At 39.1% G+C, this 19,743-nt stretch overlaps 2 protein-coding genes across 3 annotated transcripts; one reads left to right on the top strand and one right to left on the bottom strand.

Annotated features, from left to right (window-relative positions):
- The first annotated feature begins 544 nt into the window (after window positions 1-544).
- Window positions 545-10,549, top strand: trap1 (TNF receptor associated protein 1). Its single transcript, XM_022752529.1, has 18 exons — window positions 545-727; window positions 2,830-3,000; window positions 3,109-3,191; window positions 3,309-3,449; window positions 4,785-4,856; window positions 5,097-5,257; window positions 5,429-5,538; window positions 5,641-5,714; window positions 6,397-6,552; window positions 6,865-6,985; window positions 7,123-7,192; window positions 7,328-7,475; window positions 7,596-7,781; window positions 7,939-8,077; window positions 8,176-8,261; window positions 8,488-8,633; window positions 8,759-8,831; window positions 9,798-10,549. The coding sequence occupies exons 1-18, from the start codon at window positions 607-609 to the stop codon at window positions 9,897-9,899; spliced, it is 2,160 nt and encodes a 719-aa protein (XP_022608250.1). The 5' UTR covers window positions 545-606; the 3' UTR covers window positions 9,900-10,549.
- Window positions 10,550-10,590: 41 nt separating this feature from the next.
- Window positions 10,591-15,239, bottom strand: LOC111227120 (MAPK regulated corepressor interacting protein 2-like). 2 transcript variants are annotated; one of them, XM_022752527.1, is made up of 5 exons: window positions 14,720-15,239; window positions 14,514-14,583; window positions 13,854-13,993; window positions 12,603-12,707; window positions 10,591-11,195 (listed from the first exon to the last, which is right to left on the bottom strand). In XM_022752527.1, exons 1-5 carry the CDS (start codon window positions 14,772-14,774, stop codon window positions 11,041-11,043), a joined length of 525 nt encoding a protein of 174 aa, XP_022608248.1. In that variant the 5' UTR covers window positions 14,775-15,239; the 3' UTR covers window positions 10,591-11,040. The 2 variants fall into 2 exon arrangements, with proteins under 2 accessions (XP_022608248.1, XP_022608249.1); XM_022752528.1 differs by having other exon boundaries at window positions 11,102-11,296.
- Window positions 15,240-19,743: the final 4,504 nt, after the last annotated feature.

Here is a 19,743-nt window from a genome sequence, read left to right as displayed (position 1 = left end):
TTAATATTAATCAACTGCTTTTTATTTTCTCAAATTCAAAGAGATTCAGTTTACTATTATGCAAAACAAGGGAAAGCGCTAAATCCTCACGTTTGAGAAGCTAGAACCATCAAATTGTTAAGCATTTTGCTTGAAATCTGACATAAATGATCAATGATCAAAATAGTTGCATATTATTGCAAACGTGTTTTAGCTCTAATTAGCATCAACATGACAAAACTTAGTTACATCATTTGAAACATGTAAATTTGTTAATCTTACGATATGTTATGTGATCACTGTTTGACCTTGAAGGGCAAATTTAGAGCTAAAAAAATTAAATTATGAAGGGATTAAGACGGATAACCGACGGATAAATTTACATACAGATAAGACTACTACTGTTTTTGATATGTCATTAATATGAAATCGTGCACTTGAATGCATTTTAGAAAAAAAAAATCGTGTATCGATAAAATAATTTCCACTTCTCATCAGGCAGCGCGATGGAACGCCTGCTGACGTCATCAAGAGGGACGGGGTCCTGTCTGTGCGATCTCGTTCAGCGTGTGTCCCTCGGTCGGTTGACCTGTTCTCGTATCCTTGTCTGCCCCCTCGTCTGTCATCATGTCCCGTTGTCTTGCCCTGGCTCGGTTCGCACTCGGTTCCTCTCAGAGGACCAGCTCACGGCTAATGACATGTGCGCGAGGGCTGAGCAGCAGAACTGTTTCGCGCTCCTTGACTGCAGGTGAGCTGTGGGAGGGGGCTCTGGTAGCTTTAGCCAAGTTAGCCTAGCCTTGGCATAAGATGAGAGTCAGGTAAACTCTGCTGTGGCAAAATGTTTAATTTACCAATCCTAGTTTAATACTGTGAACTGGTTTGTCAGTCCGATACCCCACTTAGAAGCTACAGAACAGCTACAGGTGAATTTAAATCGATAAGTTGCTGCAAATGCTCAGCTATTACATCATTATATCAGATTGAAAACTCTGTGGACTGAACTGGTGTTTTTAATTTCATCGCCCAAATAGACGCATCTGTTGTTTAATAACGGAGGAGAGGTTCTTGTAAAGTTAGATAGGTTGTACAGTAACATTCCCTCAGGGTATCTGGAGGTCTTTTAATCTTACAAAACAGATTTTAATTTCCTTATAAAAAGGCCTTGTAGTATTAGGTATTATGAATTAAAAGAGATATTAAATGTATTAAAAAGTCATAAGATTAATTAAGAGATGTCTTGAATATCTTTTCTAGCCTGCTCTACTACATTACTTGCTGTAGGCAGCAATGTTAATCGTCATATGTTTTGTATGTGATATTAGTAAACACTGAAAACTGGAAAATCTCCACTGCTGTTCCTCTGGACATCTGAACTTATGTAAAATTTATATGTGGAGCGTAATTAATTTAATTTGTGTATCCATAAATCGCTTTCTCCTCATTAGCAAGGTCATCAATGATTAATTAATGATGTCATTATGAATGACCGATATCATTAGGAATTACTGTTGCACACCGCTGAGAGTTAATGACTTTTATATTGATGTTAATAAATTTGTGCACTTTATAGTTAACTCTAGGCCTTATCATCCCTACTGGTTTTCATTGATGCCTTGCAAAACTTAGCAAGTATGAACATGAAACAGGTATTAAATTGTTTTCTGTGTGGTATTAAAAATGTCTTAAAAGGGGCAGAAACCCTGCACTTGCATGTATGCCACCATCTACCCAAAGTCACCTGCAGAAAAATGCAAGCTTTTCTAATAGCCAAAGCTAATATGAGGTTTTAGCAGTGAGGGGTTTTGTGCTAATTAACCAAAAACTTTGGGAAATGTCTACGTCAGGGCTATTTTTGTTCTATTAAGATAGACTTGAAAAAATCTGGATCAATTATCCAAGTGAAAGGTTAAGGTAAAAGTCATTTGCTTTAACTTTTTGTGCATAAATGTAAGAATACTCTTTTTGTTTTTTTAAATCAAATTTCTTTTTACTCATACTCGAATTTTGATTTAAGAGACACCCAGAAGCCTCTTAATTTGGTTGAGAGTATCCTGATTTGGTGTTTTGATAGCTGCAGTACAGAGATGAGCAAACTCCTTCTTAGACATGTTTTGGAATGATTTGAACAGAAACTTGATTAATCTGTTTAATATTATCTTGGTTTACTGATTGATTATTTCTTTAAAAAAAAAAAAAAATGCCTGGAGATGGTAAAGAAAAAAATTTCACATACACAGTCTAAATGCAAACATATTCAGTTTACTGTCATAGAAGATGAAGCAAACTAGAAAAATACACATTTGAAATGACTCAAAATGATGAACTGATTATCAAAGTAGTTGCTGATTAACATTCTGTTGATCAACAAACAGATTAAGCAACTAATCATTGCAGCTCTAGAATGAACAAATGTTTCATATTCCAAATTCTGCTAGGATAGAGTAGTATTAGCTCTACAGCTGCTGATTTCTCGCAAGTCGTCATCTCTAAATGCACTTTGGACTGCAAGTTTCAGCACTGAAAATGACAAGGCCAAAGCTGATGCTGATCGCTTTCCATACATTGTTTTTGTCTACACTTGCCAGTGTGGTTCTGATGACCTGTTCTTCTCTTAACATACATGTAATTAATAAGTGATCACCCAAGATCTGCTCCTAAAGGTTTCTTCCTACACTTTGCTGTAAATAAGAGCCAGTCATCTGATAAATAGGTTTTATTCTTCATTTTCAGTTAACAACCTTTTTCCACCTAAGTTGGTTCTTAAGATTATAATGTAACTGTCAGGCATTTGATAAATACAGGCCCTGATTAGTAAGCTCTGTGCAAGACACTAAAAATTCCTGTCATCAGATTTGCAGGTTGGACAGCAGCAGAGGTGGAGCACTCTGCCCAAAGTGTGGAGCGCTCAGCGGTCCTGCCTCAACTTCTGCCAGCAGTCTTACTACAGCACCCAGGAGGCAGAGAAAGAGCCTGAGGAAGAGCCCCTGCACACCATCATCAGTGACACAGAGTCTGTGCAAGGTGCTGCAACAGCTGGAGACATAACCACTGTTGAACGTCATGGCTCATAGCTAATCATTTCTTAATTTTAAGATGATCTGAATGTTGTTCTGCCTCTGATTTATCCAGGTAGCTTCTCCAAACATGAATTTCAGGCTGAAACAAAAAAGCTGCTGGACATTGTTGCCAGGTCCTTGTACTCAGAGAAAGAGGTAAGAAGGTTTGTTTTTGGAGAGAGGAACGTTCAACATAGCTAGACTGACATTTAAGTTTATTAACTATAACTGCTCTTTTCTGACTGATTCCCTGCCTCCTCCACATCCCACCAGGTGTTCATCAGGGAGCTGATCTCCAATGGTAGTGACGCTCTGGAAAAACTGCGTCACAAACTGATCACAGCAGGAGGTGAAACAGCTCCCATGGAGATCCACCTGCAGTCTGACGCTGCCAAGGGCACCTTCACCATCCAGGTACACCCACATCTGTGGAAGATGTGCAGCCTGCAGGAGTTTATAATGACTGGTATTATTACTTTGGAGAACTCTGTGTGTTGTTGTTCTTCCAGCTCCGTGTTGATTTTTTTGTTAGACATACAACGTTATTACCCTTTTCCACTGCATGAACGAAGGGTAATGTTTACATTTTTTACGTGTTCTGCTGTTGGTTCCGCTGGTCTCAGCCCACTTTGGGGATGAGTTCTTGGAGTAAGATTTTGGCACTGCTTAGGAGGTGGTGCTAAATGATAAAAGTTCCAGATGCTGGCATATTCCAATAAGAATGACTGCAACAAACACAACAAACAACACATTTTTACCACTGGATCTCTATCAACCAGGACAACCAATATTTAAGAATATGTACTATGGAGAGCATTTGATGGACAAAGATATCCAAGCCTTCATTAGTATTTGGGGAGAGGAAGTCATCCAGAGGAAGCTGTCAGCAATGGGAAATGAAAGGCCTGTTTCTGTGTCAGTACATGTAAAAACATTAAACAAGATTATAGAAATGAATCACAATGTGAAGACTACGAAGTGATTTGATGCTCTTGAAGCCATTTTGTGTCACTGAGTTGCTTGTGTCGGCCCCAGCTATGTCCTGGATTCGGCATTCATGTCAAAGAAATTAGTAACAGAATCAGTGCCACTCCTTTCATTGTTTGCCCTTATTTTAATCTCCTGCTCAACAGTGTGTTAAAATTATATTGATGGTCCCACTGTTAAAAAAAAGAAATATATCTGAAACACTTCAGATTGTGAAACACAAGAAAAAATCATGTTGAGGGTCGTTAAGCTCCTGCAGTGTTTAAGAGCTAATAAGGGTCACTGTCACAAAGAACGTTACAGGGAATCATGTTCACCATAACGCTGTACAACACCTCACCTCTGTGTGAGAGGTGAACACACTGCTGCATTACAATCTGCACTAATACATCATACAGTTGCTGCATTTATTATACACTGCCATTTTGCACAGTTCTTATTGCACTCCAACCTTTCTTGCACACTATATTTCTGATTAATGCTGTGTCTGATTTTATTTATATTTAAATTTTTATTTTCAATATCTGGTTCTGCAGTTCAGCAGTTGTGGTTTTAATTTTTGATTCAGCTGTTAACTGCAGTCTGCTGTGACATTTCCTCACGGGCTAAATTAAGTGCTATTTGTCTATCTACTGTATCTATCCATACTGTACTGTTTCCTGGTCTGTTTTTGAGCAGCATTGCCACCTGGTGGATCAATATTGAACAACAACTGACAGTGACTTCTTTTTGAATGACTGGGAATCTCTATACTCCTAACAGGACACTGGAGTGGGCATGAACCAAGAGGAGCTGGTGGCCAACCTGGGGACCATCGCCCGCTCCGGTTCAAAGGTGATTGTTGTTGTAGATCTTCTTCCATTTGTCCTGTTCTACCACCTTTCCTTTCTTCCTCATATAATGTATTCATGTATGGGTATGTCTGTCCTGTAATGTCTGCCAGTTCAGCTTTAAACTTCAGGTTTGTGCATCTAATTTGTTCATTGAGTAAACAGTAAGTTCACACTCGTATATTTGATGTATCCTGCTGATCATGCTTTCTTCCAGACTAATCATCTCTTCTACACACTACAGGCATTTTTGGACGCTCTGCAGAACCAGGCGGAGGCCAGCAGCACCATCATTGGTCAGTTTGGGGTTGGATTCTACTCTGCCTTCATGGTAGCTGACCGTGTGGACGTGTACTCCCGCTCTGCTGAGCCCGGGGCACCTGGATACAAGTGGTCCTCAGACGGGTGAGAGCAATAGAGGGAAGTGTTTCATTTCAACATCAAGAGGAGGGACAGAAAAATATCCTGGGCGTGATTCTGTTCTACAGCAGAACAAAGCATGCAAATATACATATGTGAAATGATTATAACCGAATGTGATCCTCAGACGTTCTCTGTCATGGTCATCTCCCTCAGCTCTGGTGCTTTTGAGATCGCTGAAGCCAGTGGTGTTCAACAGGGGACAAAGATTGTGCTGCACCTCAAGGACGACTGCAAGGAGTTTTCCGCTGAGGACAGAGTTAAAGGTAAAACTGCTGAAGCTTCATCAGGGAGCTAAAATCAACTGCAGAGAGCATATTCATTACTACATCACTCCATGTGATGACAAGCTGTTGTATCTCTTTCAGAGGTCGTAACAAAGTACAGCAACTTTGTGAGCTTCCCCATCTTTCTGAATGGACGGAGGCTCAACACTCTACAGGTGAGCTGCTCTGGCTCTGCTGTTCCCTCGCTTCTTAAACCAAAGACTCAATGAACGGGTGCAAAGATTCACAAAATTCACGGTACTACAATTCTAGATGTTATGATTCAGTACATTTAGTAACATTTGAAACATAGTGATAATACAGTGTTTTCTCAGTAGCATGTACTGTACAGCACAGAAGATGCACTGCTTTACTGTATCACACATAACAAAAGCAACCAAACTGCTGACAAAAACAGGAAATATCTACTCATCAACACCCACAGCATGATATTTTTACATTTACGGTTTCAACTATAAATGTCAAATACATTCAGTCTATCATGTATTCATCAACATTAACAGATCTGGCTCAGGGGTGCTTCTTGTAAACGTGCATCTGTTTCTAAAAAGTGAGTCACCCACAGAATTTAAATAAGGAAATAGGAACTGACTTAGACATTTCAGTGGTCATGAATTGGGGCAGTGGTATCTTTTTTTCTATCTCTAAATATTAGCAGATATATTTGACATTAGAATTTCATTCCCAAACACAAATATTTTCCATAATGAAATGAAAATAAAGATTTTACGATTTGCCAACATGCCAATATTGTGCATCGTCTGAGCTGGAGAACAAGTAAGGTTTCGCTGTAATTGTTTTTATACTAATTATTGTTTGACCGCTGTCTCCCTTCAGGCCTTGTGGATGATGGAGCCTAAGGAGATTAGTGACTGGCAGCATGAGGAATTCTACCGCTACGTGGCCCAGGCCTACGACAAACCCCGCTACACGCTGCACTACCGCGCTGACGCCCCGCTCAACATCCGAAGCATCTTCTACGTCCCTGATGCGGTGAGGCACTCAGGACTTCACAACTGACACTGTTAACTTTATTTCAGTAGAGTTTTCACTGGCAAGCTCAGAGAAAATCTTACAGTTCAAAGGGGAATGTTACTCTTTGACATTTGAAAATCAAACCAGCAGCTTTCCAGGCACAAATCTGGTTCCACAAGCCCTTAAACAATACCAACCTGTGTTTAAATGTCTTAGATTGTGCTAATTTAAGTAGTTCTCTCTCAAGAGAGAACATTTTTTCAGTGGCTATGAGTAAGATGAAGTTGGATTTGGTCAAACTGATGTATGACAAAATTTATGCATCAACAGAAGCCGAGCATGTTTGACGTGAGCAGAGAGATGGGCTCCAGCGTGGCTCTGTACAGCAGGAAGGTCCTGATCCAGACCAAAGCGACTGAAATCCTCCCCAAGTGGCTGCGCTTCCTCCGAGGTCAGGATCCTCCCAACCGCCTCCACCTGCTCCCAGTGGAGCTGCTTGTTTTTACATTCATGATTTTTATAGATTGAAGGAGCAAATATTGAGTGCTGAGCTAATTACTGTGTGTGTGTGTTTGTGTGTGTGTATAGGTGTGGTGGACAGTGAGGACATCCCTCTGAATCTGAGCAGAGAGCTGCTGCAGGAGAGCGCCCTCATCAGGTATAACACCAGGCTTACACCTTAGTTCTCTTTGATGAAGATGGAATAACTTCCCTTTCATTTCTCAGTTTTTTACTTTTCCTCCAATATTGATCCACGGATGATTCATATTTCTACCATCACCTCTGGCTTCAGGAAGCTTCGTGACGTTTTGCAGCAGAGGGTGATCCGCTTCCTGCTGGACCAGAGCAAGAAGGAGCCAGAGAAGTACAGCAAGTTCTTTGAGGACTATGGCCTCTTCATGAGGGAGGGCATCGTCACCACCCAGGAACAAGATGTCAAGGTGACACAGTCTTTGGTTTTTAAAGGGGAAAAGTAATAAAGATGCAAGAGACCAGCGCTGAAAGCAGCAGAGAAATGTTGTCTCCAAGTATTGTCTCCCTTACGTGCTCTGTGTTTATAGGAGGATATTGCGAAGCTGTTGAGGTATGAGTCGTCTGCTCTCCCAGCGGGTCAGCAGACCAATCTGATGGAGTACGCCTCTCGAATGAAGGCTGGCACACGCAACATCTACTATCTGTGCTCCCCCAACCGCCATCTTGCAGAGCACTCCCCCTACTATGAGGCCATGAAACAGAAAGACATGGAGGTGAGAGGCTGACATGACTGATAGTGATGATTAAATTATGTTTATTTGATTTTAATTTTTTTTTAAAGGGCTCTGTTGCTGTTACTGAGAAGCTGATAAAAAAAATACCCTGTTCAATCCAGTTAAAAGGTGTCTTTTACTCTCTGCGTGTGTGCAGGTGCTCTTCTGCTACGAGCAGTTTGATGAGCTGACGCTGCTCCACCTCAGGGAGTTTGACAAGAAGAAGCTGATCTCAGTGGAGACAGACATTGTGGTGGATCACTACAAGGAGGAGAAGTTTGAGGACATCAAACCAGGTCTGGTTCTCTATCATATCTCAATATAGTTGTAGCAGGACGCCTCTTGCTGTCATGGCCTGTAATCCTAACCCGTGTTTAAAATCCTTTCTCTGCAGCGTCTGAGCGTCTGACACAGGAGCAGGCCGACGACCTGATGGCCTGGATGAAGAACGCCCTGGGTCCACGAGTCACTAACATAAAGGTAAAGATAAGAGTCGTGTGTGTCTATGATTCTGAATTTCATAGGGTGGTTTCTAGTTTTTAAAGTCTTGTTTGTATAGGTGTATAAACTCAAGCCCTCAAATCAGTTAGATTTCTTCAAGTTTTAAAGTTCAGTCTCATGTTTCTTCCTAACTGGCCTGAAAAATATCTTGAAAGTAACTTCTTACAGACATGCTGTGTAATGCATTTTCTCTCCGGTCCCCCAGCTTACTCCTCGTCTGGACACCCACCCAGCTATGATCACCGTGCTGGAAATGGGTGCTGCTCGCCACTTCCTCCGCACCCAGCAGCTAGCCCGCACCGCTGAGGAGAGAGCTCAGATACTGCAGCCCACATTGGAGATCAATGCTGGGTAAGGGATGGATGGATTTTACTAGATGAAATTTAAGAAAAAAAAAAAAACGATGGTATAACTTTAAATAATGAGGGTTCTTTGTCCAGCTCTCACTGTTTTGTACTTTTTCCATCATCTGATAGACACGATCTGATCAAGAAGTTGCACAGTCTGAAAGACACAGACTCTGACCTGGCTGGACTGCTACTGGAGCAGGTACTGTTTTGTCATATTTTAGTAAGAAGCCTCCTTGTTTTCTGATCTGCTCCTGTTTTAATTTGCTGTTTATACAAACTCAAAACTTTCTCAGTGCTCACCTGTTGACTTGCACATTTTCTACAGCACAAATTCCTCCAGTTTAACAAGATCATGTCCTAGTTTAACAGGACAATATTAGCTATACAAATAACAACAACAAAAAAAAGAAAGATCCAAAAACAACTAGTCTCCCTATGTTGAGAATAACACACAATTAAATGACAGAACAAGCCTGCTATATTGCAGTGGACCCTTTATAATACTAATACCTAATTGTGGGAGTGAACTGCAAAGATTTTGTTTCTATTTTTCAACAGAGATACAGTTTTCATTCACCAATAATCACCAGTTACATTTGCTGTATTTAAGTTACTTGCAATGAAACTCGATACTTCCTGCACTGACGTTTTACATTAAAAGCCTTTCAGTAGCTCCCATTCCTGGTAGGCTTTTACTTTGAAACATCTGCAGGAAACGTTGAGTTTTATTAACAGTAACTTAAAGGCACTCAATTACTGAAAGTGACTGGAGTAAATATTTCTGTTCAGCAGCAGATAGATGAGTATGAAGTGACTCTTGTATCGAGGGAATCAGAGCTGTAGCTGTAGAATCTTAATCTGACTTTACCATGCAAGTTTCTAAAATACAGGTGATTGCAACTCCCTCAATGTTTACCTTGCCTTTATTAACAATCAGCCTTTATTTGTTTGTGCTGGTTGTTACTGAGACTGGGCTGTTACTTTAGGACAAGCTTATTTTGAGAATTAGTGGTTTGTTTTTCATTATTTTCTCAAGAAATCGTTGTGGGATTAATAAAAATGAAATATGATTACAGTGATAAATGATAATTAAATATTGTTAACGTTGCCCAGTCTCTACAATCTGTATTTACTGGATTTACATCTTTTTATCTAAATTTCTCAGATCTATGACAACGCCATGATCACAGCAGGCCTGAATGATGATCCCCGACCAATGATTTCCCGCTTGAACGATCTACTGACTAAAGCTTTGGGGAAGCACTGAGAGCTACATACAGACATGAACTTGGTTTTGATGACTGAAGCATTTACAGCAGCCGATGGGCCTACAAAGCTGGAGAACTGCAGTTTCTAAAGAGCACTACAGGCCTTATCTGTCTCTTTCCCCTCTGGCGTACTTCATTTCCCCCTGGAGGAGAGCACATACGGGCTGGGGAAAGATGAACTGCTAGCAGCATCTGAGAGAGCTTTTCCATAAACATTTCTATGTCGTCACGCTCTTTGTTCAGCACTATTTCATCAGGAGTTTCAAATTTTGTGCATATAATTTAAAAGATTGTGCTGTACACCTGTCTTTTCAGTGTGACGTTCACACTCCGATGTAAAAAAATTGATTTTTTCTGACATTGGCATCTGGTTTTCACGGCCACAAACAATGCAAAGATGAAGGGAGAAAGAAGTGGTGGAGACGCATTAAAAAAAGATTCAGTTCAAAAGTGTGGAAGTAAGAAAATCTGGTTTCTCGAATCTCATTTCAAAATCCTGTTGAAATGCCATGTGTAATAACAACTAACCGTTGTTAGTGTGCGTTCGGTAAGCTGTAAGAGACAGATGACAGTTCATTTACAAATGCAAAATGTCCTGCTGAAAAGAGCAGTTTTCTATTTTTCTGTTTTCAATTTTTCATCTTTTCTTTCCACATTTAATAGTTTATGTTCACTTTTTTTTTCTTTTTCTTTTTTTTTTTTTTTTAAATAGGAGCTGAATACCTTGCAATACTACTTGCAAATGCAACTTGTTAACCGTCAGTGGTCAAATGTGGATCCTTATCAGGTTCCATTTGTATTATGTACCTACCTGTAGTAGGTGCATAATACAAATGGAACTTGTTAGGAATATATTATTACCCAATGTAAATTTGATTCAAAATACTGTATATGCATTTATGGAGCTGTTACTGGTGGCTTTGCATCAAAACACACAATTATGGATCCATTCTTGTGACAATAAAAAAACATGCCAATGTAGAGAATTCTTGAAAAGACAATTTTACTGCATTATGACATCTCTGTTGTCAGGGTGGCAAGATGAGAAAACCTCAACTTCAAGACATTGTCCTTCTGTGTGCCATCTGTGTCAGACTGACTGTTTAGTGTTGGATGGGTTGGGGTTAAAAGGCTTAGAGTTCAAGTGAGGTGATTCTCTGTGGTTTCTATGTCAGCGTCCCAGCGCTGTCCATCCCTTTGAATCACTTCAGGGCACTTTGACCCATCACACCTGCTGCTCCCAGGTATCCTCTCTTCAGTGAGCCGTTCTGCTTCAGGTCTCACCTCCTGACCGCCTGTCAAGATCCATAAATCCCAGAAGAGTGTCAGGACAGCTTGTCTATGTTGGCTAGGAAGCGCTGGGCCCACCATTCATCCAGGTCAATGGGCACAAAGTCTAGAAGGTAAGCAATTAAGTCATTTGCACCACAATGCAACATTAAAAGTGTATAACAATGCAAGTAGAGTGTAAGGATGAAATATAAAAACAAAACTTACTCTATTACCACTACTAGAAATCTGAAAATAGGTCATAAATGAATGCAGTTGATGTTAAATAAAACTACATTTTTCAGTTTTTATAGATTTTTTTTAAAGTCAACTTCTGTAATTATGTCCTTATCTCTCGTTGTAGTTTCTGCCTTAACGTAAACACTAAGCAAGGGGGGGATAACATCAATTTTGAAAACAACTGTATTAATTAACATCTGTTTGAGAAAGTTTTGTGGCGCGTAGTAAATGCTAGCGATGTACATAGCAGGCAGACGTTAGCATGTTAGCACCTTTCATATTTTTTCTCAATAAGGTAACCAAATTGAAGCACAACGAAACATACTACAACACATAATAGCGGCCACACTTACTAATTAAAGACGCCACATTCTTTGATAAGGCTAACACATAATCACATTGTGGATCAGGGAATTGTGAGTGCTCATTGCCCTCTTGTGGCCGCAATGAGGAACTGCAACATTTACATCTTAGGTTATAACTCCACACTTCTTTCTAAATCTATTTGTCACACACCAAAGTGTCTCAATGACTGTACATAACTTACTTAAAATCACTACTTTGTCTGTTTATTGGACATCATATAACTATATATATATAATAACTTGTCATATTGGCTTCACATTTTATTTTACTGTAAACTACAGCACAATTTTGACTTATCTGCATATTCAAATAAGAAAAATAATCAAAAATTAAAAACTACACTCCACACACAAATTTCTTTATGATGCATGACGTGTTGTATGTTATGTTTTAAATTCTTACAAATACTCGTCAGCTTTGATGACATGGCAATAAAGTATGAAACTTGAATTAATATTTCTAAATGTGTTAACAGAGTTGGAATTTGAACAATGAGGAGAGACAGGCCTGTGACCTCTGCAAGTTTCCTTCCAGCTGGAAGGATCAGAGGCAGTTCCATTAATCCTTTGTTGGCTGGCTGTAATAAACCAATACAACCTGCTGTGCAGGGTAGACTAACTATAGATGTATGGGGCTGTTTTCATAAAACACGAACAACAAAAAATATTTAAAAGTCCTATTATTTTTAATTGTTGTAAACAGGCCTATTTAGCTTTAAAACAGGCATAAATAATTTGTACTCAGTCCACCCTTAAAATGAAAGTTATAAACTGAAAACATGAGCAGCTTGGGGAGAATGGTGCAGTGTGAGGAGAAGCTGTACTCACTGTCCATGTGTGGGCTGGGAGTGGTCTCTTTATAGTGGACTGCTCCCTGGGCTTCCTCTGACCCCTGGCTGGGCCTCTGCTCCTGCTGCACCACCTCCTCCCAGGCTGAAAACACAACTCAGTCAGTCCAACCACAATTAACACCTACAAACTACTGCAGGTCCATAATGTGTTTTATTAGTCCTACATATTCCTATATAGTCCTATAATAATATTCCTAACAATTTCCTGATCAACTTTCAGAGCTCACATACAGGATTTAATACAGTTATATTTCTGGTAGTTCGGGAAACAAAATTAAATGTAATCTTTTAAGAATGTAATTAGTTGGTAACAGAAAATGATCTTATACTATATGTCCAGGTTTTAAAAAAGTCCTGCACCCCAGTGTCACACCCACAGTGTCAAACAAGTAAAGTCCACAAGGGCAACTGCTTCAAAGGCCTGCCACTCCTGGCACACATTTGTATTTCAAATAATGCTGCATGTGGACTTGTCACACATAGTTTGTGTGTGTGTGAGCATGCATGCATATGAACTATAACTGATGTTATCTCTGTGACTTTGAGTTTGTTTATAGTATTTCAAAGAGTGAAAGAGAAAGAATCAGCCCTGAACAGGGGGCAGGGGGCGGGCCTACTTTGTGTCCTTGTTCACTCAATGACAAGGTTACTGAAGTTGTTTATGAGCTGCAGTGGCTAACTTCAACACCAACAACTCAGAGGACATAGACAACATGAGCTTAAGCCAAATGAAGTCTCCTGGAGACTGAATGAGTCTGTGAATGTTAAAAAGAGGCACGCGCACACACACTTAAGAACTGGGTCACTGTGTAGAGTTTCACCCAGAGCCCACAAAAGCCTTTATCCTGTCAGGAGCTTTTGTTGCCTTTCCTCAAAGCAGACAACAAGTCTCTTTCCCCGAGTGGCTTTTGGGTTTAAGCCAAAGCCAAAGCCAAAAAAACACTGTTTCCCGCAGGACGTGGGTGCCAGCGCAGGTCACGGGGACCGTGATATGTGGGTGTGAGAGCATTTTACTTCTGGGCGCCTATCATGGCTATCAGTGTCAGAGCAGCTGTGTGGGTGAGGTCTGGGAAGGGGAGGGGCGGCTGGGTAGCAGCTCTTATAAACTATGATAGTAAAACAATGTCATTCACAAAACAGCCGTTGGGGGACTAGTGAAGACAATGAAAAGTCTTGTCTAGTGTCATCTTCTCGTATTTCCAGTCAGACTACTCATTCATTTCCTCACCGTCGTAGACAAACTTGACGTTTTCCTCATGTGCAGCGGTGAAAGTCTCTTCCTGATGGTTGTCTGCAGGGAGAGCCGGAGCGGGATGATGATACTTTTTACCATTCAGGCGGTTGAAAACTATCTTAGGTGCAGGAAGGCTGATTGATGGGTATAAGGAGGAAGAGAACCATGTCACAGGTAGTCTGGGGAATTTTTTCATACACAGCACATGATTTGATAACTCTCATTTCTCAGCAGGACGTTTCTTAAAATTGTCTGCCTTTGCCTTAAAGTCAAGCAAGGTTGGTTGTGTAGGAGTCAGAGATTGCAACAGCTGAATGAAGGACCATGTGCCACCTCGCCTTCCCACAAGGTCACACTCACACTAGTTCAAAGGCATGAAAACAGCCCAGCAGGCAGATTGAGCCACAGTGTGGAGGTGTGTTATAAATCATTCAGGCCTGTGCTTATGAACTAACGCTGCCTGTCTCGAGATGATGACGTCCACTGCTGCCAGGACACTGTCACTCACTAACACACACTCTAACCTAGGATGTCATGTCTGATCTCTGCAAACACGAGCCAAACTATTGAGATTTTTTACATGGAGACACACAAAAAAGCATTACAGGACTGAGAGCATCAAAGAGATTTTTCATTACGTCTATTTTCACTTACTTAGGCAGACTCCAGGACGTTTGTTTGTGCTTGAAGTCGTTTATTTTGTTGTCCAGCTGCTGTGTGGGCCCTAGAAAGTAAAAGAAAGCGCACATTCTGCTTTAAAAAAACGGCTGATCATTAGTTTTCCAAAATCAATGTCTGATGAATCTCTGGAAGTGTGTCTGACATAGTTGAAAGTTGGTTATTAAAGTCCAGAGTCTCACCTGTGCGTCGCTGGGTGACCAGTTTGCTGGGACCTCTTGTAATTGTGTACATCATGCGCAGGAAAAGTCGCCTGTAAACTTCAAGTTTGGCACTTTGACGTAAGAAGAAGCAGCGTCCCAGATTGAGCAGACAGGTGGAGCAGGCCTACTTATAAAGGCACGTTAACACATTCCTCCAGGATCCTGTCGGTGTAAAGAAAGTATCTTAATGTGAGGAGCGTCAGTCCTACCCTCAGCTGATCAGGCTAAATTCCGCTCACAGGCTGAGACACTGAAGCCAACGCAAACCCACGGAGCTGACATGAGACTGGACTGGACAGAGCTCCCAGGAAACAGAACCATGAGCAGCGCTCCTACACCGCGTAAAAACCAGAAGCCGGGGCACATCTCAGCCAGCGACCCTCCCCCCTTTCACCTGTCTCCGTCCCCGAGCTCAGACATATAGCTACTGTAAGTCACTTTGGTGCTGAGGTGTCCTGCACTGCCACAATGTCACGCAACCTGAAACAGCGGCTGTCATTCATAAGACATAGGACGCACGCAGTCAAAGCTCACCACTTCTCGACGTGCCCACACGCCTCCTTCGGCGCTTTAAAGAGACAGTGTCCCAGGATTGTAACAAATCTGTATCAGGGGAGGGGGTGAGAGAACTCCAAAGGCCACCGCGTTGAGACTGAAATCCCCTTCATGTGAGGGAATTGTGTGATCACACATTTTCTTCCCTGATCTGAATTATTCTAGAAATGTCCAGTAAGTCAAGTATAAATCCCCTCCCCATAGCTACATCACTGTTTACAGAAACAGTTAATTAAATAAACTTAATCCTCTCAGATGAGTTAAATTTCTTCCAGGATTCATTCAACAGGGCCTATGTTATCTGCTCCTCCAATAATCCCCTATGTGGCCAACGTTTCTGAGTTTACAGTACACACAGGTGAGCTCAGAGGCACAACGCAGTTTTACTATACACACAAATAAGGGCGAAGGTTTACATATGGACAATAGGTACATGTGCCTACCAATATTTTGGGAGGACAGAATTGTCCCCACCAATATTTGAGTGAACTTGTTTGCCTGGTGCCTTTCTGTGGGGAGTTTTGTTGTCTTTTATGCCTCACTATACTATGTCTTTTTTGCCTTACTATACTATGTCTTTGTTTTGCCTTACTGTACTGTCTTTTTTTGCCTTACTATACTGTCTTTTTTTTTGCCTTACTATACTGTCTCTTTTTTTTGCCTTACTATACTGTCTCTTTTTTTTGCCTTACTATACTATGACGTTTTTTGTGCCTTACTATTCTATGACGTTTTTATGCCTATGACTTATTATGCTTAAATGTACTATAATGTTTTTATACCTTACTGTACTATCACTTCTCCAGGCCTTTGTCCTTTCTGTGTGGAGTTTATGCCTTACTATATAACACAGGTGGTGGACTTTTGCAGGTGGAAACACGATCCTTTCACACCAGTGAACATCGAGGGAATGGACATTGAAATAGTGGACTCTTATAAGTACCTGAGTTTTCATCTGAACAATTTACTGAACTGGAGACACAACACTAGTGCACTGTACAAAACAGGACAGGTCTTTTGGAGTGCAGGGGGCACTCCTGAGGACCTTTTATGACTCTGTAGTGGCATCAGCCATCTTCTATCGTGTGGTCTGCTGGGGCAGCAGCATCTCCGCTGCTGACAGGAAGACACTGAATAGAATGATCAGGAAGGCCAGTTCTGTTGTGGGATGCCCCCTTTGACCCGGTGGAGGTACTGGGCGACAGGAAGATGGTGGCGAAGTTATCATACCTGTTTGAAAACATCTTCCACCCCATGCAGGACACTCTGACAGCACTGAGCAGCTTGTTCAACAACAGGCTGCTGCATCCACGGTGTGTGAAGGAGAGATACTGCAGGTCTTTCCTTCCTGCTGCTGCTATACTGTACAACAAATTGTCTTGTGTTTTGTTTGTTTTGTATTTAATGTCAAATTGTAAGTATTATATTATTATATTATTTAGTGGTTTTTAGTACTTGGTACTAACATTTCAGTTTTTTTCTTTCTAGTGCTGTCACATTGCTGCTGTAATACTGCAAATTTCCCCACTGTGTGACGAATAAAGCAATATCTTTTCTTTTCTTTTCTTTTTCCTTCTTATCTTATACGATATACTAAAGGCTAGCATAGACTTTTCTTATTCCTTACTATACTATGGCGTTTTTTCATGACTTACTAAACTATGACTTTTTATGCCTGATTATACTATGACTTTTTATGACTAAGTATAATATGATGTTTTTATGACTTTTCATGCCTTACTATATTATGATTTTTTTATGACTATTTGTGCCTTACTACACTATGGTGTTTTTATGACTTGCTATACTATGACGTTTTTTTTTACTTTTTATGCCTTACTATAATATGACATTTTATGACTCTTTATGCCTTACTATCAAATGACGTTCTTATGCCTTAGTATACTATGACGTTCTTATGAATTTTTATGCCTTAATATACTATGACGTTCTGATGACTTTTTATGCCTTACTATACTATGAAATTTTATGATTTTGTATGCCTTACTATGAAAATACCTTCTTATGCCTTACTGTAGTATGACAATTTAAAAAATTTTGTGCATTAATAAACTAGTTTTTATCACTTTTTATATTTTGTTATACTATGACGTTTTTTAGGACTTTTTATGCCTTACTATACTAAGACACTTTCATGACTATGTATGCCTTCATATCCTATGACGTTTTTTAAACTATTTAAGCCTTATTATACTATGGCATTTTCATGACTTTTTATGACTTACTATACTATGAAATTTTTATGACTTTTTATGCCTTAATATACTATAACGTTTTTATAACTCTTCATGCATTACTATACTATGACATTTTATGACTTTTTATACATTAATATATGATGACATTTTTATGACTTTTCATGCCTTACTATACTATGACTTTTTGTGACTTTTTATGCCTTAATATACTATGACATTTGATTACTTTTCATGCCTTACTATAAAATTACCTTTTTACGCCTTATTATACTATGGTGTTTTTATCACTTTTTATGCCTTAATATACGATGAAGTTTTTATGACTTTTTATGCCTTACTATACTATGACATTTTTATGGCTTACTATGGAATGATGATTTTGTAACTTTTTATGCCTTAATATACTATGACGTTTTTATGACCTTTTGTGCCATACTTTACTATGATGTTTTTTGGCATTTTTGTGCTATACTATATTTTGAGGTTTTTTGGCATTATTATGCCTCACTATATTATTTTGTCTTAGGCTTTGCCATACTATGACCTTTTTATGACCTTTTATGCCTTAATATACTATGATGTTTTTTTGAAGTTAAAAAACATCTGAGTATATCAAGGCATAAAAGGTCATATAAATGTCATAGTATGGCGAGGCATGAGACAAAATAATATAATATAGCATAATAATGCCAAAAAACGTCAAAATATAGTATGGCACAAAAATGCCAAAAAACGCCATAGTATAGTATGGCATAAAACTTCAAAAAAACATCATAGTATATTAAGGCATAAAAGGTCATATAAACGTCATAGTATGGCAAAGCATAAGACAAAATAATATAGTAAGGCATAAAAACGCCAAAAAACATGAAAATATAGTATGGCACAAAAATGCCAAAAAACGCCATAGTATAGTATGGCATAAAACGTCAAAAAAACATCTTAGTATATTAAGGCATGAAAGGTCATATAAATGTCGTAGTATGGCGAGGCATGAGACGAAATAATATAATATGGCATAATAATGCCAAAAAACGTCAAAATATAGTATGGCACAAAAATGCCAAAAAACGCCATAGTATAGTATGGCAAAAAACTTCAAAAAAACATCATAGTATATTAAGGCATAAAAGGTCATATAAACGTCATAGTATGGCAAAGCATAAGACAAAATAATATAGTAAGGCATAAAAACGCCAAAAAACATGAAAATATAGTATGGCACAAAAATGCCAAAAAACGCCATAGTATAGTATGGCATAAAACTTCAAAAAAACATCATAGTATATTAAGGCATGAAAGGTCATATAAACGTCATAGTATGGCAAGGCATGGGACGAAATAATATAATATGGCATAATAATGCTAAAAAACATCAAAGTATACTATGGCACAAAAATGCCAAAAAACGCCATAGTATAGTATGGCATAAAACTTCAAAAAAACATCATAGTATATTAAGGCATGAAAGGTCATATAAACGTCATAGTATGGCAAGGCATGGGACGAAATAATATAATATGGCATAATAATGCTAAAAAACATCAAAGTATACTATGGCACAAAAATGCCAAAAAACGCCATAGTATAGTATGGCATAAAACTTCAAAAAAACATCATAGTATATTAAGGCATGAAAGGTCATATAAACGTCATAGTATGGCAAGGCATGGGACGAAATAATATAATATGGCATAATAATGCTAAAAAACATCAAAGTATACTATGGCACAAAAATGCCAAAAAACGCCATAGTATAGTATGGCATAAAACTTCAAAAAAACATCATAGTATATTAAGGCATGAAAGGTCATATAAACGTCATAGTATGGCAAGGCATGGGACGAAATAATATAATATGGCATAATAATGCTAAAAAACATCAAAGTATACTATGGCACAAAAATGCCAAAAAACGCCATAGTATAGTATGGCATAAAACTTCAAAAAAACATCATAGTATATTAAGGCATAAAAGGTCATATAAACGTCATAGTATGGCAAAGCATAAGACAAAATAATATAGTAAGGCATAAAAACGCCAAAAAACATGAAAATATAGTATGGCATAAAAATGCCAAAAAACGTCATAGTATAGTATGGCATAAAACTTCAAAAAAACATCATAGTATATTAAGGCATAAAAGGTCATATAAACGTCATAGTATGGCAAGGCATGGGACGAAATAATATAATATGGCATAATATGGCATAATAATGCTAAAAAAC

The sequence above is a fragment of the Seriola dumerili genome, unplaced genomic scaffold (genome assembly GCF_002260705.1).
Source record: "Seriola dumerili isolate Sdu_G_001 unplaced genomic scaffold, Sdu_1.0 BDQW01000169.1, whole genome shotgun sequence".
NCBI lineage: Eukaryota > Metazoa > Chordata > Actinopteri > Carangiformes > Carangidae > Seriola > Seriola dumerili.
The sequence above is the reverse complement of the archived record's forward strand: the minus strand, read 5'-3'. Positions and strand labels throughout refer to the sequence as shown.

Coding starts and splice junctions, on each gene's coding strand:
- trap1 (XM_022752529.1), top strand. CDS start 607: ATGTCCCGTTGTCTTGCCCTGGCTCGGTTCGCACTCGGTTCCTCTCAG. Junction 5,715..6,396: donor GGAGGCTCAACACTCTACAG/GTGAGCTGCTCT, acceptor GTCTCCCTTCAG/GCCTTGTGGATGATGGAGCC. Junction 7,782..7,938: donor TGAAACAGAAAGACATGGAG/GTGAGAGGCTGA, acceptor GCGTGTGTGCAG/GTGCTCTTCTGCTACGAGCA.
- LOC111227120 (XM_022752527.1), bottom strand. CDS start 14,774: ATGATGTACACAATTACAAGAGGTCCCAGCAAACTGGTCACCCAGCGA. Junction 14,584..14,719: donor GGTCACCCAGCGACGCACAG/GTGAGACTCTGG, acceptor TTTACTTTCTAG/GGCCCACACAGCAGCTGGAC. Junction 12,708..13,853: donor CGTCAAGTTTGTCTACGACG/GTGAGGAAATGA, acceptor TTGTGTTTTCAG/CCTGGGAGGAGGTGGTGCAG.